Source organism: Lonchura striata, chromosome 3 (genome assembly GCF_046129695.1).
Source record: "Lonchura striata isolate bLonStr1 chromosome 3, bLonStr1.mat, whole genome shotgun sequence".
NCBI classification, from domain to species: domain Eukaryota; kingdom Metazoa; phylum Chordata; class Aves; order Passeriformes; family Estrildidae; genus Lonchura; species Lonchura striata.
Window position 1 is genome coordinate 93495398 of NC_134605.1, and position 23676 is coordinate 93519073.

The 23676-nt window shown below is 39.6% G+C and overlaps 2 protein-coding genes across 5 annotated transcripts in view; both read right to left on the reverse strand.

The window, feature by feature from the left end:
- The window catches only part of ARHGEF10 (Rho guanine nucleotide exchange factor 10), a 123285-nt gene extending 114948 nt beyond the window's left edge, over nucleotides 1-8337 (reverse strand). For 2 of the 3 annotated variants that reach the window (XM_021551228.2, XM_031504434.2), the window contains exon 1: nucleotides 8097-8181. The gene's annotated coding sequence lies outside the window, so the exon portion shown is untranslated. Of the gene's footprint in view, nucleotides 1-8096 lie in introns of all 3 variants that reach the window. The other variant, XM_021551229.3, reaches the window with a different exon arrangement.
- CLN8 (CLN8 transmembrane ER and ERGIC protein) lies at nucleotides 1414-8198 on the reverse strand. 2 transcript variants are annotated; one of them, XM_021551238.3, is made up of 3 exons: nucleotides 8097-8198; nucleotides 6201-6839; nucleotides 1414-5747 (listed from the first exon to the last, which is right to left on the reverse strand). In XM_021551238.3, exons 2-3 carry the CDS (start codon nucleotides 6786-6788, stop codon nucleotides 5433-5435), a joined length of 903 nt encoding a protein of 300 aa, XP_021406913.2. In that variant the 5' UTR covers nucleotides 6789-6839; nucleotides 8097-8198; the 3' UTR covers nucleotides 1414-5432. The 2 variants fall into 2 exon arrangements, with proteins under 2 accessions (XP_021406913.2, XP_021406912.2); XM_021551237.3 differs by having other exon boundaries at nucleotides 7998-8109.
- Nucleotides 8338-23676: the final 15339 nt, after the last annotated feature.

The window sequence follows — 23676 nt, forward strand, 5'->3', positions numbered from 1 at the left end:
TGTCTGTCATCTTGAACTATGAACAAGGTCTGCTATGGCCTTGCAGGTTTGCTGTGTGCAACTTAGGGAAAAGCAGAAGGCACAATGTGCTGCAAAATCCTTGTTCCTGCTCTGTGGCACTGCCACTAGCAGAACATGCTAATTAGTCAATCAGATCCAGTGCATGAAATGTCTTCTCCAACCCTAGAAACCCATCTGGGGGCTGACAACTACCTCAACAGGCAGTTTACTCCATTAATAGTGCTTGCATTCTTTGTTCCAATTTAAGTAACAGTGCAATGACACAAGACCAAAAGACTGTAATTGTTGTGTAACATTAACACTACCAAGTAAAATATATTTACCTATTAACTGGATTACCCGAACAGCAAAACAAAAACATTTAAATGATTTTACAGATCATTTACCAAAAGAAAAAGAAAAAAAAGGAAAGGGGAAAAGGGGAAAAAAGGGAAAAAAAGGGAGGAAAAGGGGGGGAAAGGGGAAAAAAGGGGGGAAAAGGGGGAAAAAGGGGGGAAAAGGGGGAAAAAGGGAGGAAAAGGGAGGAAAAAAGGGGGAAAAGGGGGGAAAAAGGAGGAAAAGGGGGGAAAAAGGAAAAAAGGAAAAAAGGAAAAAAGGAAAAAAGGGGAGAAAAGGAAATAAGGGGAAAAAAAGGGGGGGAAAAGGGGAACTTTACTCATGCAATTATGTATTATTCTTCTCATCCCAGTCTGTACCCACACACATCTCACAGTTAATGAAGTTGTACATAAGAATGTTTTGCTTCTACTTCAATTAATCTTGGGAACTTCACTGCAGAGGCAGCCAACCAGTTGCTTGCAGTGTGCATTCTTATAAGAATAATTGAAATACCAGTAATGATGCTGGGTTCCTTTGACTCACTAATCTAAAAAGCATCAGGAATTAATTCCTGAAAAACATCCTGAAAGAAATGCTCAGAACTACATTTTACTATTTTGCAATGGGGCAAGTTTTTGGGTTTTATGTATGTGTTTTTGTTGTTTATTTAAGGTAGCTTATACCACACTATGAAGCATCATGTGGTACCATATGAAGTGTCTTCATGGTCAGAGCCTAATGCAAAAATGGACTACACACTTCAAATATCCAACCAGAAGGATCATTCCCAACAGATGTTTTTTTGAATATTTTGAATACACACATTTAGCACAGCTTCTAGTGTTCTAAACATGCTTGTGGGAATAACACATGAAACACTGGTGCAGGGACACTGGTTTACAAGATTTTTATAGCTATTTCCATGAATACGATATTACCTTTGTCAAATTTAACATTTCAAAATAAATCACTTTTTTAGTGCATGCACTGCAAAAACTGTTTAAGCTACAAATAGCAAGTAAAAACCAACAGGCATTATTTTAATCAAGAAATGAAAAACACAATAGACAGCTATTCAATAAAATACTTTTATTTATGTACAGTGTAAAGACGCTTTGCAACAAACATTATATTATACAAGAGCAGACTTAAGTTTGTTTAACACTTTTAAATTTACTTTATGGGGGAGTCTCCCTGAGGTTAAAGAAGGTTTCTTATAACTGCATATTAATCAATATTTAATCCATATTATCAGGAAAACACAAAAACACTCTGAAAGATTTGGACATGGATATTTAGTGGAAGATGGGCCTGGCAGTATGTATTGAAAACTACTAGACAAAGTATCGCAGTGGTAATGTGAATCCAAGGTCATGACCAATACTGCAAGTAAGAATAAAAAAATAAAAATGGTGGGTTCAGGGGGGAAAACTATGAAAAGCTATGGAAAAAAAACCATATGCTAGAAATGGAGGAAAACACAAACTGTGATTTAGGAATGTTGTATGACGACCATAAGAACCAGATGACTGGACAAGGACATCTCAGATTAGACATCTTTCTTAAAAAAAACCAAAAAAAAACCTAACCAAAACAACTGAACACCATCATCTCCACCACAGTTTGCTGCTTTGGGTTGCTTGGGTTTTTTTTAAAAAAAAGCTTCAGAAAGGTGACACAAACACCACTCCTCAAATACACTTGTTCAACAAGAAAGCAGAGCCAAGTCCCTAGCAGTCACATTGACAAATAATTCACCCAAAATCACATTATGCAAATTTTCCAAATCCACAGCAGCATACTCTGTGACCCAATCCAACCACTATTGAAACTGACTGAATTTTTCTAAATTGTAGATTGTGGATGAAGCTGTGTAAGAAGGTCCAACAGGACTGGGATTAATTTCACTTCAACAACATTTACAACCACATATGGCTACTCTACCTTTGGGCTGAAAAGGATCACTTAGTTGTAAGTACCAAAACCCTCAGTTCAAGAACGTTTTCAGCCTTGTTTCACAGCAATGTGACTTCCACAATAATAAATCAGAAAATCCTCCTAAAGGGAGCAGTCAATAGACACTGAAGAATCCCAGAAGTCTTTATGGATTATCTAGTTCCAACCCTCCTGCTGTAGGCAGGGACACCTTCCACTACACCAGGTTGTTCAAAGCTCCATTCAACCTCACCCTGAACACTTCCAGGGATGGGGTATCCACAGCTTCTCTGGGCAACTTGTTCCAGTGTCTCACCACCCTCATGGGGAACAATTTCTTCCTAATATAATCTAATTCTCCCCTCCTTTAGTTTAAAGTCATTGCCCTTGTCCTATCACTACATACCTTTATAACAGGTCCTTTTATACTCAAGTATAAAAAAAGAGGCTCTGTGTAACAGAACTGGTAACTCCAACACTAGGCCATGAAAAGGATGAAGAAGAAAGATTATCTGTATTTTTGTTGTATTGTATTTCTAGATGGATTGTAAAGTACTCTTAAACCAACAGAAATAAAATAAGTGCTGTTATTTGCTTTATTGCATAGCTTTCTTGTTCTAGCAGGTCTAGCAGTGTTTAGGTTAACAGGGGCTCTAAAGTATCACACTCATTATATAGTTAAGACATGCAAACCCTAACAGTCTTTAAAACTCACACTAGGATGCAAACTAAAAAAACTGCATTATGATGACAAAAACATAATTGTAATGAAAGATTTAAAATTCAATCAATAAAGTTATACACATTAATAATATAAAATATTAAACTTTAGACATCTGGTGTTATGACATAAATTTCCACCTGTCTTTTTTCAGTCTCAATTCACTACTAACCCCCACCCTCCATATTTTTTATTTTACCACATAGGAACTTCACATTCTTTAGTCAGCCACTATAAGAATTACACACACATCCCAAACTTCTTCTGATGCTTCCATTTTCTGTTAGGACTCTTCAGAATTCTGTAGCTGGGATTTTAACAATAATGACCTTGTTTTATTGAATCCAAACCTTCAAGTTTTAAGCTTCATAGAGTATACTATCATTCTGACACCTGATGACTTATTCTCTGCCTTTCTCCCTGGATCTCCTGCAAGTGAGGTTTGGATTCTGCAAGGTATGCATTCAGATCATATTTTTTGGTTCCATAGCCAAGGAATTCATGCCTCTGGTTTCTTCCAAAGTACTTTTAACATTACTCTTCCACATACAAGTCCTCAAGAAGGTACACCATTTCAAACTTTTGAGAACCCTTTTTACTATAAGATGGTGGCCAGACAGACAACACTGCAACTTCATTCTGCCCAGCTAAGAAATAAGAAGGTAGCTCCAAATTTAGATTTTTATCTATTAAATATCAGCACAATAAAAGACAGGCTTGCTGTGTAAAATTACTGTGACCCTCTCAGCCTGGTTTTGAATGGGCAATTTCAGATATTCACCACTTCATCATTATCAACAAGATCTGGCTATATATTTGTGACCTAAAGTAAGAAGTTTCCTCCCCATCATAGAACAGCAATTCAACTCCATGCTCACACAGAGTGCATTAGGAACCACAGCAACCTGACCACTCCCTTCACTCAGAACAAATCAAAAACATTCCCACCAAAAATTAATAAAATGGGGCTGTTTACACCAAAGAGTGCTTCCCTCACATATCTGAAACAATATGCTTCACCACAGATCGGTTCACAAAGTCTCTAATTCATGGCTTAGTGTAAAATTCTTCACAGCATGGGTTTGCCCAGTCTTAATGCTTTGGGAAATAAATTTGTATAGCAGTCCTGTCACACAGAGCTCCAATTAACCATTTTTAAAATCTCATTTGTTCTGTGCACCAAAACTCATACCCCTGTCATTCTCCTGCCACTAGGCGTCACTCTCTTCTATCGTGATCTTTAGCCCTCATTCCATTTCCCACCATTTCACCCAGGAACGATCAAACCAATATTTTAAGTGGGAGAACATCTATCACCATTAGACCCTATCTAAAGAGCAACCCAGTTTCTCAGGTCAAGGAAAGATTTTTGTGATGCAACAGATAAAGTGCAAAGGATTGTTAGTGTGGCTTGGTATGTTCTTTAAAGTTAAATAAAAATACTAAAACAACCAAACTCCCACAGGAGGTGATAGGGGCTTTCCTCCATAGAGGAGTCACCTCCACTTCTGAAACCATCTGAAACTAAGTGCATTCCCAAAAATAGGAGGTCCCATAACAGAATCACTAGTGAAACTAATTGCATGACCCTTTACATGGGACCTATAAACAAAATAATTTTACTAATCAAGCAGCATTTTTTTCAAGGATGACACAGAGTCACCTTCTGATGTTGCCACTTGTGTTTAATTGATTTAAAGTCCAGAAGGGGCCACTATGATTACCTACCAAACCACTCATATGGCAAGTGTGTGGATATCCACATGCATGGTTTTGATGGATATAAACTCCTCTCATACTGAGGGCAAACTGAAAACTACAACTTTGACAGCAAACACTCAAACAACTATTTTCCTTTTTCCTTAGGAGCGCTTAAAAGAAAAAAAGAAAAAAAAATAATACCCAAAAAACCCCAAACCCACAAACCAGCCAATGACAAAACCCAAACATAGGCCATGACTACCACTGACTAGTTCTGTGACTTGGAATGATTCACAGGAATTGGGTACTCATGCATACCTAACTTGGATCATAATTGATCTTAATAAACAATTTAACGTAATTTTAAGTATCTCTACCATATGTGAAATAGGATTCAAGTTAAACTTGATTCGAGCCGAGCTTAATAGATGACTTACTGTAAAGCCACTTTGAAGCATTAGGAAAAAAACCATGCCATTAGGGAGCACATCACTACTAAATTATGAAATACTGTCCAAGCCAACAAACTGTTGGTGTAATTCATGACGAGGGTTGAAGTTCTCATATGTATACACATAAGAAATCCAAACAATCAACACTTGTGATGCACATAGAGTGCTACCAGCAAGAAGTCACTGCATCAATGAGCTTCTTGCAAAATCTTCTAGTACACATGCAAAGAATGACTTTGCATTGTATTCCTCTGCTACCCTGCTGGGATATTGTTGTTTCAGTGCTATATCCTCTTCTTTTCATGTGTTTCACCATTTAATTTTCCATTTTCCACTGCTTTATTTTCAAAGTTCCAGTCAGTTGGGCTGAGGAGTTGTTGAGTTTTTTTGTATGTCCAGTAGGGGTTAAGTATTAGCGTAACAGCAAATAGTCCCGAGAATAAAACAATAAAGTGAAGAAGTCCCAGATTTTCTACAATAGAATTCCAATTGAAAATACACACCCACCACATGTGGTAGGTAAGAATCATGCGGCAGTGAAACAGGTGGATCATCACCCACTGGTTTGCCTTCCAGAAAAACGTGTTAGCACGGCCAGCCTAGAAAAATAAGAACACAAAGTATGCAAAGTGAGATTGTTACTTCAAGATAAGGAACTGAGGAATCTGTAGAACTAATATAAATATCCAGCTTTCATATACACACACTCTCAGGCACTTTTTCCTCAAAGTGCAATGCTACTCCACACACACACACACACACACACACATATATATATATACACATATATATATATACATATATATATATATATGGAATCTTAAACTTGGTATGGATCTATACCATCCCTCTGTGCACATGCACACAGCATCGCACAAACCTACATGGAGGCCTACACAAGTGCCATCATGACAAAAGCATGACAATAACACAGGTTGGATAAATGCAGTTTTGATGAAAAACTATTCAAACAAACCACACAGATTATCTACAGACAAGTGAAACGCATGAAAACTGTTAAAAATATAATCTGAAAATTTTCACATTCTTACCTTCAGAAGCATCCAGGAAATGCATGTTGAGGGAGTACTCATCTCCAGCAACATTCCCATCAAAGGCAGATAATGTCCAGATTTCACATTAATTACTAAACCAGCCAAACCACCGAAAGCAAGCAAATGATGAACTACTAAGAAAACATCAAATGTTCTAAAAATAATGTTGGACACATGAACTGCTACATTTTCAAGCAAGAAAAATCCAGCTGCTATTAAACAGTTAAACCAACTCCACTTTTGCTGTGAATAGACTTTGTCAGCATGAAAAACAGGATCTATGAGCAAAGCCCATAACCCAGCAACACAACTCTGAAGTCCAAAGACACCACGTGTGACTGCCATATTCCAAAACACCTTCTCTTTTGCATACAGAGCACGGTAGGTGGTACTTCTCCAAGAAGACAACCAGTGAGACAGAAGAAATACTCCCAAGTAGATTAAAAAACCAGCAGCTAAAAATGTCAAACGAATTTCCCATAAGAGATAGTCCCAGTCAAAAAGAGTCCCAAACACTGGATCATCATTTGGAGGATTCATTTCTTCTCTTTTGATACTTCTCATCCTCACTACAGTGTCCTTCATGCCTATTTAGCCTCTGCTATTCTGCAAACCAGTAAGCATGAATTCTTCCATCTGGAACAAGGATAAAAAAATTTAGTGAATTTTTAAGTACATCCATATATATAGACTCAGAACCATAGAGGGCTCACATCCACTGCAGTTATGACCTTGGTCCTGTTGCCATTAGGCAAAGTCATCCCAAAGACAGGTAAAAAGACAAAAAAAAAAAAAAAAACCATAAGATTTATGACTGGCCTATGAAGTCCCTACTAGTACAAAGTAATGCACTGAAGCAAAAGCAGAAGAGGGTCAAGTAGGAATGCAAGAAAGAGGAAGAGAAAATACAATAGGGAAACCCTGTTTTGTTACTTACGAAACTTTTATTTCAACAGCATTGCACAGCTATTGTCCTACTCCTCTGCTTTTCCTGCACTGATTTTACAGCATTTGCTACAGCTTTGGGTGCAATTCAGAATCTCAAATACAGATCCAGAACATAAAACTAGACAAAACTAATGCAGTAATGGGGACCACTTACACCAAAAAGGGGCTGTAATGATCATAGCTCAAGACTCTGCAATCAGTTTCTGAACATTAAGCCGCTTTCCAGAAAGAAAAAAAAAAACAAACTCAAAAATGGAAAAAGAGTATGGAATGTAGACCAGCAACATTATTATATATTATTAGTAACATCAGTGTAATTAGCTGAACAGCCCAACATTAAGTGCCTCAAGTTGTCTGAAACTTCCTGAACACACCGTAGTTCAAAAACAAAGGTTTGTGGGGAGGGAAAAGTCAGATAATACTGAAACATTTGAACTCCAGCTCGTTTTATGAACCATACAGGTGATATGAGCACGACCACCAGATCCGCCGCAACCTGCGAGTGCTGACCACCACTGTGCGTCTGGGAGCCTGGCGAACGCGAGTGAAAAGGCCACAAAGACCACGGCGGGCAGAGCGCCCTGCGAGAAGCTCCGCCGTGCTTCAGCAGGCAGCAAATCCCAGCAAATGCGGTGCACCGACTCGCCCTGCCCTCTGCTCGCAGGTGCCCCGCTACAAGGAAGGGACGGGCTGGGAGCCCCGAGGGCCGTCGCCCACCCCCCGGCATCACAACTGGAGAGACTGACTCCAAGTCCCAGCAGCCCCTCCCCGCCATCTCCCCGGGGAAAACCAGGGCAAAACACACCGATCCCACGGTACGACCAGACCCTGAACAGCGCGACTCACCACCGCAAGCCCCGGCTCTAGCAGGGCCGTGACAGGTCCTGCGCCCCGCACAGACGCGGCACGGACGGCACCGACGGCCCTCCCGAGCCCCTCGCACACCTGGGACCGGCCCCGACGCCGACGCACCAGCCTCGCTCCTCACCCACAGCGCTGCCCGCAATGACGGGACGGCCCTTCCCGGCTCCGGGACTGCCCTGGCCGTTCCCCCAGGAGCGCCCGGCCCGGTCCGACCCGCCAGGGGAGACCCGGCAGGCCCCGACCCGGCTGGACCCGGCTGGACCCGGCTGGACCCGGCTGGAGCCGCCGGTCCCGCAGCGCCGCCCGCAGCCGCCGGCCGCCCTCTGCGCACGCGCCGCCTCAGCAGCAACCACCGGGCGCCGCGGGACGGGGAGGGAGGCGCGGCTGTACCACTCGGGCGGGGGGAGCCTTGTCCTGTCCCTGCCCGAGGGAGCGCCGGGCGCTGGGGGTGACACAGAACCTTGCTCTCGCAATCTAGGCGACATTGATAGTAAAAAACGAATTTTTTACTAGGCATTGCCACTACATTTAGCTAGGATTATCCAGTTTCATTAAAGACATCAAGTTATGAAACGGATGTCAGTGGTGTTCTGCTCCATGATTCTCTTCATATTTGTGACAGCTGATGTTGTCATCCCAGTGACTCAGGCTGAATCTCCCGAGGTCACTGAAACTACCCCGGGAGGCTTCCTCGGCGTGTGACAGTCCCGCACCCGCAGTGCACTTTGTCTTCAGCAGGAGTGACTGGCAGGCACCCTGAATTTTGCCAGGGAAACGCTCGGTCCCACAACAAATCAGGTGATTCCTCAAAAAGAGTGACCAAAAAAGACAAAATCAAGCCACAACTTCTGTCACATGGAAAATTAGCCTAGAACAGCTGAAAAACCCGAGCTTACCTATGATGAGAGACCAGAGCTGGAAAATCTGCATCGGCATTCAGACGGGTTCTTGGTTTCCAGATGAGGGAGTGCTGCCATTCCATGTGGAAAACTGGGTCCGGACACCACGGCAGGATAACTGGTCAGCAGGAGTTTTGTGCATTTGCTTTTAATTGCTCATGTGATACCAGGGTCTGCAGCAGACCCTGAGTGAATTCTGTGAAAAGTTAGTATCTGTTCGTATGCCACCTCAGTAGTTTTCATACAGGCAGCCAGCAACACCTGCTTGTTGGGAAAGTTTGGGAACAAAACCTACCTCTTGTGCCTTTTTTTAACGTGCTGGGTGAGGCACCTTGGCTCTGAGCTGCTCTGCAGACAGCCCAAAGCGACAGGAGGGCTCCGTGCCTACACTACCCGTGTGCCACTGAGGTGGGTCACAGGCAGAGCACACCTGCCACTTCCCTACCAGCAGCGTCAGGAGCACCCGGACCAGCAGCAAATGCTGGGCAACAAATTTCAGCCAAAATACTGATTTCGTACAGCAGGCATGGTCGAGTGACAGAGTTCCTAATGACAAGCTCTGGTAAATTGGTCTTGTAGATGGGAAGATTCATTTTTGCACAAAAGGGAGAATAAATTTGTTGCGAAGACTTGGGATATGTTTAGAGCCATTTACTAACACTGAAGGGGGAAAAGGACCACAGGGCCTGAGAGATATGAAGTAAAAAATCTGAAGAAGTTCTCACTTGAAAAGTATTTCCTAGCTGATAGTAGATATTCATTTATCAACCCCTGTTTGCTAGCAGGTGCCAGAGTTGTCCTAGCAGGTTCCCAGTTGTCCTGGGAAAACTGAAAATTATGATAAAGCTGATCAAGTGAAAGCTGTGAAGAAGTTTAAAGAAGTTTCTCTCTCAAGCAACATGATGGGACTTATGTACCAAGGGCATGTGTTCTTGCTTTCCCCAATGTTATTCTTTGCCAGAACTGTCTTTAAATAATTCCTTTAAGTTGTCAAGGAAGGAGATTTTTTAACTTTCATATAAAGAACTTTGACCATAAAGTCAAAAGCCAGATCACTGGCTGTTGTCTTTCTTGTGGATTTTCTTTGTTTTTGCTGCTTTCTCAAAGCAGTATTGCATCTTTTGGTTACTGGCAGCCATAGATGTGTTGAAATAGTTCAGTGTTACTTTCCGAATCTTCTACTAATACTACAACCATACTTAGTAACAGCTTTTTTATAGGTGTTTCAATATGATCACTTCAGGTATTTCAAAGTAATTCGTCCTGCAGTGAGGCTCATCTTCCACATTATGTCATATTAAATTCTCCCTTTCACAGACATTCTGTCTGGATGCCATAGCATGCCCTGTCCAAAGCTAAATTTCCTGTCTAGACTCTTTTGTTTGCTTGCTTTGTGGTCACAGCATCTTCAGAATGTCATGACTGGAAGAGCAAAGCACCTCGTGGCAGGGATCCCTGCCTGCAGTCTGGATTATCCACTCGCTCCTTATAGCTAAAAGCCTCTCCATACCAATTTGGTAGTGCTTACCTGAAGTCAAGAAATTAGTCTTTTTTCACTTTACAAAACATGTTTTGTTGCCTCAATGTCTACATCTATACATCCTCTACCATGTGGAGGCTGCCTTTTCCTCTGAAACAAGTGGTTGCATCCCTGCTGTGAATTGAAAACTATTTCGGTACACACTATTCCCAAAACGTGTATAAATGTTGCCTTTAGAAAGTAATTTTGACCATACTGCTGCTTCAAATGGACCCATGCCCAATTACCAGGAACCCTTTAGACAAACAGCAGTTAGTTCAGGTCAACCTTAGCATACCTTAGTGTCACAGTAATAATTAAATACTGCATGTGATAACAAATCAGTAGCTCTTCTGTTTCATTTACAAATACACAGATACCTGATGATAGTTGAAAATGATTTATTTAGTTTTAACACTTTTGATTTCATTATTCCCCAAGTCAAAGTGTCATGATACCAAGTCCTTTTCCCTGCTTCCTATGCTTCCAGAGGCAGACTAGTCCCCTTTGGTGGTGTGAGAGCACCTAAAAGGTAGGCTTAGGAGATGGGTATGGGGGACACAAGACCAACCAGTGGCACCTTCAGTGAGAGGGGAGCCTACTCTTTGTGCAGAGACTTCAGGATGACTACAGTAGGATTTTATGTGTAATTGGTGGGAATACAGAATATGGCCAACCTGTGCTTCCACTGCCATTCACAGTGAGTTATGTGGTTTAGGACCAAGTTGAGAAAGGGGTTTCAAACCTATTATCAAATTAATCCATCCATTGCAGAAAACTGTTTGTACTGTAAACATTTGCCTTGGGCAGGTATTGGCAGAAAAGTCCACAATAAGCCTGTCTGAATTCTGCCTTATGCAGTGGCAACAGATGGGATTTCTCTCTCTGAAGAGACATGGTGTGGTGGGGCCAGAAGTTATCTGTAGCAAAAGAAAAGGGATGGAGATTGGAAGAAAACCTGCCTGATGAAGCTGTTCCCTGATCATTTTATAGCTCTTTGTCATCCTCCAAGTAGCATATGAAGGAACTCAAGTTACTGCCTAAGGTTATTTTCATTTATATTTTAATTCCAGAGTACCAAACACTTGTAGTCAGTGTATGAAGTTATATGATGATGAATAAAACCTGAGCTGGTAATCTTCCTCATAGAGGATAAAAAGTCTACTACTAATTTAAAAGACAAGACCTCACTGACTTCTTAAAAGGTTTTAGCCCTCTGCTCCCAAAGTTTTAGAAAAGCTAAAAGCTAGCACACTTACAGACATTGATTAATGCAAATATGCACAACTTGTGCATATATATTACCTGTCATGTAATTCTGTATTTCAGTCACATGCTTCTTGAATTCTCTTTTTAAACTGAAATTTACACCTTCTGCACCTACTAATCTACAGTCTGGGTTCAAATCTGTGGGAGCTTTACTAGTTATTGTGAGAGCTTCGGTTCAAGTCTGTGGGAGGTTTATTGCATGCATGCCTCAAAGAAGGCTGTGGCAATACCAAATGTGTAATCTTGGTTTTTTCAATGCTTTACACACACTCTCAAAGTTCTTCTGATTCTTATCCAACAAGTACTTATGCAGTATTCCTAGATGCAAATCACAATTGTTAAAATGAGCACTTTGAACATGCTTGTTTAAGGCCCTTTTCCTCTTAGCTAGTAGGAAGTATACTTGACTTTTTTAGAAAACCTGTATTACAAGGCTTTCATGTGTGCCATGGATTCAGAATGTCTTTACATTGCATAACATGTTTATCTACCTAGACTGCTATGTTTTCCTCAGTACTGGGAGATCTGCACAAACTATTTTCGTATTTCACTTACAGTCAGTTTTAAATAAATTAATCAACTCCTTATGCTTCAGAACAGACAGTGAAAATAGTTGTCTTAAAACACTTGATATTCTTAAAATTTAAAACAGCTCCGATTTCCTGATCATCCACACTTTGAGCTACCAACTATGGGAAAGATCACAGCAATGAAACTGTCAGTTTCTGCCTGCTCGAATCTTTCCAGATAATGGAAGTAATATAGAAAAACTGGAGATTATTTACTTAGTACCTCTCAAGGTTATCCCCCACTTCTGTTTGTGAAAATTACATGAAAGTGCTGGAGGTATACAACCACTGTTGAGTAGTGTTGGATAGCTCCGTTTCACTCCTAAAGCTCTGTTACATGTTGACAAAGTTCAGGATATTACTCATTCCCATGCTGAACCTGTGACATCTGGCCGTTTCTTGTCCACTGCTTAGCTGGACTACACCAGGTACAGCTTTTGGGCAATTATTTCTTCACTATTTCTTCTCTTCTCACTCTTTTAATACCATTTAAGGCAAGTTACCCTCTCCTTTTATTTTCTAATCCTAATTTATTTCTATTTTAATACATGACACTGTCAAGGTCCCTCTTGCTTGGTCTAACCCTTTGTGTCATGAATTTATCCAAATCTCCAATTCTCTCTTCTGCTGGCTCTACAGTTAATCTGCAAATAATAAGTCATTGCAGCTTCACCTTTTTTTTGTCCCTTCAAGTTCATACCTTACTCCATAGACTTCTTAGTCTCTTTCTGTTTTGCAAGCTTCCCTTTATATTCCGTGCACTGTAAGCATGTCTCTTGAGTCATTGCTAAAATATATTTAATCTTTGGTTTTTTTCTCCCTCTTTTCACTACTTCTGTCTAGTCAATGCCTCTTAATGGTCCTATCTGAGGATCTTCACCTTCTAGTGCCCAGAATCACTGGTGTAATTAACCCCTTATTTTACCCCATAGGAATAATAAATAAGAATAATACCAACTGTATTCAGTCCTGGACTTAAGTTCCTCAGCTGCTTCTGGCTGGCTTCAGATAAATACCACAAGGTGATTATAAGATCTTGGGTTTGCAGTTTAACTTTTTTATTCCTCCCTCACCAAACAACATGTCTTAACAATGTTTGCTGGAACAAGTTATTCTGCCTTAGTATTTATGCTGTTGCTTCACAGCTGTAGTCATGAAGGTTAGTCTTAACTGGTGTTTCAGGTTGACCCAGAATATCTAGTCCTTCTTTCTCATTTCCCACAGAGTTACCTCCAGTGCCTCTTCAGGTATCAAAGGAAAAGGCTGTGTCTGTCTCCTGGAATACATGCTTATCATTCTGGGGCTTTATTTAGCTTAAAGTTGTCTCACCTGAATAGAAACTAGGGGATTTACCAGCAAGTGAAATGATGTTTGTCAAATGACAGCAGCCAGCGGTGGGCTTACCAATGGGTCTCTAGCAAGGATTTGATCCCAAGTATCTCCTCAGACCATCTTTCAGTTGTATGTGTAGACAGCTACTGTTACTGTGAAAATTATCCAAGGTGAAATGATGGACTGTGTGGAAACAGCGGGCAGAAATGAGGAACATTTCTGTGGCCTCAGTCAGTAATATGACAAGTTTAATTTTGGGGATTTCAGAAAAATGACAGCAAATCCATCATAGTAAGAAGATTTGGAACAGCTTAAATGGTTTCTTGGAATAAGCAGCCCATTCTTTTCAGCCTGATCCAAGTGGGAAACTTGAGTTATTTCCCAAATTAATATTAGAAATTAAAAGGAAAATAATTTTTGTTACAACATTTTGCTAGGAGTATTTGGAAGAAATGTATGTTTAAATCAACAGCAGTGAACAAGCAGCTTTTATGGCAGGTTACTCTAGACCTGCAAAGGATGGATTTTTTTTTTTAATTTAGTCTATTTAAATTTGTTTAGAATAAGAAGATTATTACCATTTACTTTATGATTTTCTAAAAATAAATTCTACACATATTGATGTTAGTAAGCAACAGTTATATTTATATTGTATCTTTTAATCCTTAATACAGATTTTCATTTAACTAAGCCTGTGGTGCTCCAAAAACTTCCTAACACCTCCTTTCTCCTCAAAGCTAGGTTTATATGCAATGGTCAAGAATCACATATTTGATGTCTGCCACAAGTCTATCAGTGTTAAATGAGCCTAGAGCTTTCACCAGTCTGATCTTTACTACATTGGCATGGTGTGCTGAAACAGAAGGCCTCATCCAGCACATGACCACTAAACTGATTTATATCAGTTTGTGGTGAGGCCCTGTGTGGGTTTTTCCCATTTCTTTGTATTCCATTCTTTCTGCATTTTCACTTTCAGTAAAGAATAAACTGGCCTTTTCACTATTTTGCTAGACTCTTGCATACTGAAGTAGGTTCATCACATAGTTTAATGTGAAAAGTAAGACCTAAGGCCTTTCATTCACAAGTCATATTCACAGAGGGAAAGTAATGTGTTTCAAGAGTGAGAAGGAACACGTGTTATACAATTTTCTGTCAAGTTATCCTCTCCTCTTTCTTGCAAGCTTAATCTGAAATAAACCGGAGCGGGTTATGGGTATAACCCATTGTAGTAGCCTTTAGAGTATTTTAAGGAAATTTAGAGGAAAACACACAATTAATAAATCATACAATTTTAAAGAAATTAGGTTTTATGTAATCTTACCCTTTGCACATCAGCTCACAAGAGATTTTTATATTATGTTTTGAACTGGTTGGCTGGTTTCATTCAAAGTAAATATGATCTGAAAAGTTTCATAGAAATCAGTAGAAAGGACTTCCCAGTTAGTACCCCAGGAAAAGAAAGGCTGCACTACAAAACAAGAGTTGTCTGTCCTGTTACATCACTTACAGAGATAAGCCCAAACTCAACATCACATCACCAGATTCACGCACAGGGGCAGCTCATTCTGCAAATTGCTAAGGATGGCAGAAGACCAGTGGCAATAACACGTTATGAGAGAAATTTCTGATGGAAAAAATCACAGGAAAAAAGTTTCCTTTGCCTTGCTTCTCTCAAAACAATTTGATTTTGTGATTCAAAATGTCCACTCAGAATCATGAACAAGTTTTTCAAGCTTTTTTCTCAGAAAAGTTGACACCCAACTTTATAAATATTTCAGTAGGATTCCTCATAGTAAAAAGCACAAGTAAGTCTTTTTGGACTGAGGCTGTAATCTGTTAAATCTATGTGTAAATATTTCGTCAAGTTTAAAGAGTAGTGCTGTGACATGGCCCCGCTGGTGAGCAGTAGGCTATGGAAGGAGACAGTTTTTAGTGGTCTGAAAGCTAAACTGGGCTCCAGTTATATACCCACCCTCCCTCCTCTGGAAATGATGATGCTACAGCACAACACTCTATGATGATGCTACAGCACAACACTCTATCTGTTCACTACATGTGTACAGTGTGTTGGAGATGATTTTTGGTTACTTTTCAATCCTTTTATTTCAGGAGGCTTAGGCACTTGAAAATACAGCATAAGGAAAATTAGAATATATTCTGCATAAGTTACAGCTTCACACTGGGTACTGGGTACTATCATCTCACTTCCACAGAACTTGACAACTTCCCTAAATGTAAAGTTAGCTGGTTTTCTTGTTCTTGAAAAAAGAATCCTCATTCTGTGAACATTTAACTGATTCTTAGACTTCTTATGTCTTCCGACATATAATTTTGCAATTATGTTAATAAAGGAGAAGCCCCATTGAAAGTTATAGTAAAGGTTTTCGCTGTAAACAGAGTACATTTTTTTTTCTATAAAGGTGACTGTACTGAACTGAGGCTGCTGTATTTGTGAATTGACAAAAAAGTGATACCTGCTTACACAAGCTATAGAAAATGGACCTTGAACAAGGGCAAGTTTTTAAAAAAAAGGTTTTTTACCAGTTATTTGGAAGAGAAGACCAAAACTCCCATGCATCAGGCTCATCTTTATGTATAAGCATTCAAAATAAAATTAATGTCTGGAAAAAGAGAATAAAACTGAAGGCAAAATAAGCTAGTTAATGAGTCAACGCCTTTGCTAAAAGGAGACAGTTTTTACAGTGTCAGAGGTACAAGATCTCTGCTGTCCCAACACCTCCAGGGGATAGGCTATTAACAGAAACTAGGTTTTAACTGCCAAGTAATTCTATTTCTGATTTGGTCTTAAGGTAATTAAAGGTTTCATTATTAGCTCAGTTGGTTAGAACATGGTGCTAATGGCATCAAGGTCATGGCTTTAATCCTTATATGAGCCATTCACTTGAAAGTTGGACTTGATGACCTTTGTGAGTCCTGTCCAACTCAGAGTATTCTGTGAAATAAAACAGCCCTTTGGAAATGTTTTTCACAGAAAGGGGTTTCACAGAAACAGCTGTGCAGAATGAAACCTTCCTTAAGGTCTTTTAGTAGGAGTATCCCACTTTTCCCTATAAAATGAAATCTAAATTTACCTACACTACCAAGAATCAAACTGACAACTAAGGAGAGCGCAGGTGTACTCATGAAATCATTGTAGGAGAGTTTACTGAACATTTAGCCCTTCAGCACATAGAAAAGAACTCTACACTGACAAGGCATATTTCCATTTGCTAAGGTTAAAATTTCATTCTGCTGAAGTGACTGGATTTAAAGCTGCATGCCAAAAGAATCAGATTAATCATTACCACTGCTGAAGAGGACGAAGAAAAAAACTACTGAGTGCTTCAGAATGACAGGTTTCTGAGGAAATCTGATCATCAAAACCATATTGCAACAGCAATAAGTAATAAAATACCAACTTTGCCTGAAGCCCAAACATAAGGATCCAGATACACACTTCTTATTTTACCTCATTTTATTAGTTATACATTCCCCATTTTGTATTCAATACAGAGAACTGGAAGCTGGAAACAGCTTGAAATAAGTGAATACATCGGCAATAGTAACAAATTGCATAAATTCAATCTCTTAAATTAAGTTTTTTTTTATTTGAATTATTGTGACTTACAAACCCATCATCTATTGCAGAAGGTGAATTTTTCACAAAGTGACCTGAAGAATGAAAATGAGCAAATACTTCCAACTTCTTCCAAAGTAACAGTCAGGAATAAGTTCAAGTACTAATTGGTACTGCTGCATAACAGAATTCACAATATGATCACAGCCACTGTCTTTAGAAGTGAGTGGGAAGTGAATAAGAACAAAGAAGGCAGCTTTTAGAAGGCTTAATGGGCAAATTAAAATCCAGCATTAAGGGGAAGGTATGCATATGAGATTGGGATAAGTAGAAGCTGCCAGAGAAAAATCCTACTTTCTATTGTGCTCCTTGGTTTAGATGAGAAATCAAGCAAAACTAAGACTGCTGCATATGTTCACTGCAAGATCTGGCTGTACTAGCAGAAGCTGTTGTGTTCAGCTCACCACCTCTCTCTCACCCTTCATGTTGCAGTTTACTGTGCCTTCTAATCTGTTCCTGAGCTGCTTATACTCCTGTCAAGGCGAGCTGGGCTACCTTGACCAGTAATCCTTTTCTGACCTGTTGCAGTAAGCTCCAGATAGGGAAGGAAAAATTCTGCAAATAGCCTTGGTAACAGCTGGGGTGGAACAAGGGTGTTTGGCAGCAGACCTGTCATGTCCTTTTAGTTGACACAGCCTGGAGCTGGAGAAAGAGTGCTCATTGTCCTATTCTTCAGAATGAGTGGTGACTTCCATGACTGCCATTTGGCACAATTTGATATGCAAAAGATTCATAAAGCATCAGCCCTTAATGGTAGAAAAAATGGTGTAAGGGCTTTACCAAAGAGAAATCCTTGACTAAAGCTGTATACCACAGACCTTAAGTTAGGCCAAAGTGTTATATGACTATAACAGGCAAAAAACCAACCAAATAAAAAGTTACACCAAATGCAAATTAGCAGCAAGTTGTAACAGACTTCTCCCTAAATATACAGTTCTTATTGCTTATATATGTCAGATGCAAGGCCAGTAGCTGTTAGGAAATATCTAAGGAAAGAGAAATGACAAACTGTAATAAAAGGGTCAGATAAAATAATATAATCAAATCATATTGGAAGCAGCCTTAAAGATCATCTAGTTCCAACTCCCCCTGCCATGGGCAGGAACACTTTTTGCTAAACCAAGCTGTTCAGAGTCAATCCAACCTGGCCTTTGAACACTTTCATTGACAGGACATCCACAACTTCTCAGAGCAACCTGGTCCAGTTCCTCACCACTCTCACAATAAAAAAATTCTTCCTAGTGTCTAACCTAAACCTACTCTTCCTCAGCTTAAGCCTATTCCCCCTTGTTCTATCACTACATGGCCCTGTAGAAAGTCTCTGTCCAGTTTTCTTGCAAGCTCCTTTTAGGTACTAGAAGGCTGCAATTATGTCACAATCCCTTCCCCCATCTTTTCTTCAGCTTTTATGCTGCCTGTTCCATCATCATCAATATTGGATGTAAGACCAGTCACTGTGCTGGTCTGGGTGACATGCTGAAATGCACCTTCAAGTTACTGCACAATACATAAAGTACCTAATGCTTGGAAGCCCCCAGAGAGCAGATTATTGTCATTTGACACGTCCCAGAGAGGTCAATGAATCACTGCCAGCCAAGTAGAAAGGCAGAGCAATGATTAGGCTTTGGAATTGCCTGACTGGGAACTTAATGAGAAGCACACTTAGATGTCTCTTTCCTTGAAAATTGTTTCCAGGCTGCACTGCAATGAATTTTAAAATATGCAACTGTCATGGGACATCTCTCAGCATGGTATAGTTACAACCCCAAATAATGTCACCTTCTCTGTAATCCCTTTGAAAATGTCCCTATCTGATCCAGTGTGGCCTCTGTGAAGCTGAAAGCGCTGGTGAAAATGTCCCTATCTAATCCAGTGTGGTCTCTGTGAAGGTTTGACAAAGGTGGCAAAGGTGGCAACATGACCTAGAGGCCAGGATGTGTCCCAGGGTTTTAGGGTTTTAGGGTTGTTGCTGTCTGTGGGTGGAAGAAAGTATCCCCTGCAAAGGATATTCTAATATTCTGATTGGAATAAACAAATCAAGACATAAGGATTAACTCAAGCTATGACATTGTTATTTTCATTTGATAAATTAAAGAACACAGTGATTAATATAGGCCTTAAAGTTATTTACTTCAGTCCTCTGAGTAACACAGGTCAATGGACATCCATTATTTAATTTGTTTCAAGTCCAATACATGTTGCAGAATTAAAGCACATCTACCAAATAAAAATAAACTATGTTGATTTAATTATTTTTAGTAATGGGCAACTCTTGATAGATTATTTCAAGAGTTTATATGTACACAGATAACTAATGAGAGCATTATTTACGGTCTGAATTGGTTTATTCCAGTCACTGAATCTCATTATAACTTCAACAGCTAGATTTGGCATTTATAAATTGTGTTCAAGGGGCCTTTAATCTTTGATCATTTAAATAGAACAAGCTTCTAGAATGATTAAGCAGTCTACAAAAAGTTTTATAGCTTTCATCTATAACTTTTTTGTATCTTTATTTGTTTGGAAGTAGTATTCTAATAGTTCTACCAGCAACCTATAGGAAAATACTATGAAAGTATTACATCTCTTTTCTAGCCCTGTGTTTGTACAGAAAGACTATCAGAATGATCTCCAAATTTCTTTCTATATTTCTTTTCCCTGAACAATACTGTGGAGGAATGTTCTTTGTGCCTGAAGTCATAGTCTTACTTCTGTTAAGGGTAGGTGAGCACCCTTTTTTGTAATCAGACTCTTGATCTCCCACTAAATCACTGTGACTGCTCCTATATCCCCCTGGCATCTCCATTGGACTCATAGATAGGTATTAAGCCTCTTCACAGAAACTCAGTTTTTAACTGAGATGCTGTAGCTGAGAAGCAATAGATTTTTAAAGAACTCTTTAACTGTAATTTTCTTGGTTAGTTATGCTCAGTCTATTTCTGAAGAAAAAGACAGTGAACTTAAAACAATATTAAAGGACCTTTGGTCTTATTCATCTACATGAAAATAGGCTGTAGAATGTAAGCATTTTAAAAGAAAATAGTTTAAAATATGTGCATAAAATATATGCACCTATTTTAGAATAAAGTTATTCAACTACAGTTATTAGTACTTTTGTATTGTCAACACTTTTGGGCAAGAAAACATGGCATAGCTATTCTATTGAAAAGGAGAGTTGTTTTAAAAAGCTTTCTCTTGTAACATACTAACTGAAAATGTTCGGAGGCTTTTGGTTTTGTTTTTTGTTGGTTTTTTTTTCACCCATAAATCAGCTCATAGACAGATGTTAGGTTAATGAAGCTGAAGGAATGACAAAAATAAGTGTGATGTGATGTTGCCAGATCCATACCAATATATCTGAACAGGGATGCTATAGAGCAGCTAGGGAGGGATGAAAAAATGTGAGGCAGACCATGGTCCCAGTTCAGTATGAAACTTGTTAAGAAGGTTCTAGGCAGGAATAGAGGGACATTGAGACAGAAATTACATCTAAATTGACAGTAAGACTATTCTTCAGCTGACCAATACCAGGTTTCCATAGACTCACATGGATGTGAGCCTTCTACAGTGCAGCAGCTGCTCCACGGAAAACATTCATCCTGGAATGAACCACTTTTAGCTGTGTCTGGAAAGTGATTTCTCAACAGAAGGGACACCTAATCTGCTACTGCAAACATATCCTGACATGCCCCTTTGCAGTGTCAGCAGCTGTTTGCCCAGGAAGAAGGCGTTGGGTGTGTGCTCACTTGTGCATGGGGAAAGCACTGACAAAGATCAGTGTCATCAAGTTTGTCTAATAAATACTCCTGTCATGTCTACTCCAATCTTACATTTTGCAATACCCTTAGGCTCAATTCTCAAATCCGTCTCACCTCACTTCAATGCCCATCTCCCTTGTCTTCTGCTACTGCAAAGTAAGATATCCTCAACCTCTTTTCCCTACCAAAATGATACTCCAATCTGTACCTTGTTCTCTTCCCCATTCTCAAATCTCTCTTCTGAGAAACTACAAAGCTTTTCTCTTACAAGGTCCTTTATCCAAAATCATGGGTTCCATCTGTCAGCATCTTCCTGCCTAATCCTTCTGGCTGATATTCCTTTCCTAAGGTTTGCCTTGTTCACACTTGACAGGTCATGTTTCTGTAAGATTACTTTAAAAGATGGAGAGAGGGTGGCTTAAAGATTGACTTCTCAGAGACAATGACAGCTCAGTTAGTATCATGTTTGTTTTCCTGCTGACAGGATAACAGCTTGAGATGGTTTGAAAGAAATCCTTTTCAGTTAAATCTTGTGTGTTCTAAAATTAATGCATAAAAAATCTCTTTCTTCACACCAAGAACAACATTTAAGCTAGACAACAAGGAGGTCTTACTTATTTCTTTCTTAGTGTTTCTCAACAGTTAAGTTATGTTTCTCCAGGGACAGGCCACCTGGAGAAAAAAATGGTTGATGCCTTAGCTGATTTTAGTCTAGACCTCTTACTAGGTGCACAGCACAATGGCAAAAACGGATCAAAAGCTAATTCAGCAGAAATGCCTAAATCAGGAAAATATATGGAATTGAGCCCATGCATGTCCATTTATGTGCCAGATTTTATGAGCTATTCTGCAATGGTATCATTAAGCACCATCTGAGCACTGTGAAGGCTGTGCTGCAGACGATGTAAATCACTGTCTAAATCACACTTTTCACAACTGCCTGACAGAGGACAGAAAATACATCCTCTGAAATCCAAGGACATTTTGGATTGAGAGTATATAAAATACAAGTTCATAAAATACAATACAATTAGAGAGTATATAAAATACAATACATTTCTGTGTATGAAAACCAGTGTCAGTATTTGAGAAGAGGACAGAGGTAGTGAGCAGACCCCAGAGAATGTGGCAGGGTCAGGAAAGCATCTCTGTTCAGCAGCGGAGAAACACAGGGCAGAAAGGACAATGTCAACAAAAGGGATTCTGGAAAAATACCCCTCATATGTATTTTGGGTGTAATAAATATCAATTTTAAATATGTGAACAATTTTTATTTGGGACAGCCTCATTGCACAGATTTGTGGTATTCAATGTTTCTGTTTCTAATGGAGAAGAAATTGGCCATATTAAACTGCCAGCTGGGAAAAAAAAAAGTGCAAAATTATTTTAGAACAGAAATTTCACACCCTTGTCAGTGTTGTACTTTGATGCATTGTTACTTAATATTGCTTTCATATCATAGCTAAAAACTGAGATTATGTTCATTGATATATCTAAAAGGAGCCTTGATATTCAGTTTCTTTGTTGTGATTCCATAATTGTGCAAAATAAGATAATATTATGAAATATTTATTTATGAAGGTTGGAGGTCTGCTTAGGCTCTGTGAAAGTACTATTTGCTAGCCACTTATTTTTCTACTGTGGGTTTCCCTAATACTTCTTAGCTGTTTTCTTTATCTGTTAGTTCATTTTAATAAGTATATTTTAAATTAGGCATCAGCTGTATATTAGAGAGTTGCTTTGATACAAACTCATGGTTTGTCCCACCTAAGTGCAAAATGCTTTCAGTTCTTTTCAACAAGGCAGCATTTTTGTTGAATGTATGTATGCATTTATCAATTGACATTATAGAGTTTTCCTTAAGCTGAGCCATGGGTGTACACCTAGTGTGTGGAAGAGCAAGAAGACATGTGCTTGTGATTTCTCTGATTTGAATACAGCCTTCAGGCAATTTATCTATAAAATAGAACAAAGTGCACTTTGAATTTTTACCATATTTAGGAAAATTCTGTTGGAGAAAAATGTCACAAATTTTCAGAGGCTGGCTCTGCCTTTAGGCAACTGGTAAGCAGAGGAGAAAAGGAGAAAAGAAATCCTAGAAGTCTTCAGAAAGGATGTTCGTGGTGCATAGCTCAGCCTTATACTGTATATCCCCGGTTTTCCACTAGTCAAAGGAAAATAAACATGTTTTCTAGGGAACATTTCTTGACAGCTGAGCTCTGTGTCATCTGGGACCCAAAGGACATCAATGACATCGCCATCTTCTAGGACCATACCTGTCCTGATGACTCGGCTGCTGGGAGCAGGTGCTCAGCAGTAAGAAGGTACTGCTGCAGGTCAGCTTCATGCAAGGCAGGGAGCCATGCTGGCTGCAGGTCATGCAGCCCTGCAAAGGACAAGCATGCTTTTGGAAGCGGTTGTGCTCCTTGGCAATTGCACAATTTGCTGCACAAGATCTGAGGCAAGGCAGTACCAGTGAGCTGTGATGACAGGGCCAGCAATCCACGTGTGCCTGCCAAAGCCTGGGAGCCAGCCAGCTAGGATTGTTTGCTTCTGAGTTATCAGCCCCATGCATCCCCATGTCTCTCAGGAGCAGCCCAAGAAGGGTTGCTATCACAAAATAAATGTGATACTGGCAGGAAGGTTCAACACAGGTCACAGGATAGCAGGCATTCAGT

What these genes read in the sequence shown, in the direction of transcription:
- CLN8 (XM_021551238.3), bottom strand. Translation starts at nt 6,788, where the DNA reads ATGAAGGACACTGTAGTGAGGATGAGAAGTATCAAAAGAGAAGAAATG. An exon ending in TTTCCTGGATGCTTCTGAAG is followed by an intron (nt 5,748 to 6,200) that starts GTAAGAATGTGA and finishes TTATTTTTCTAG; the next exon opens with GCTGGCCGTGCTAACACGTT.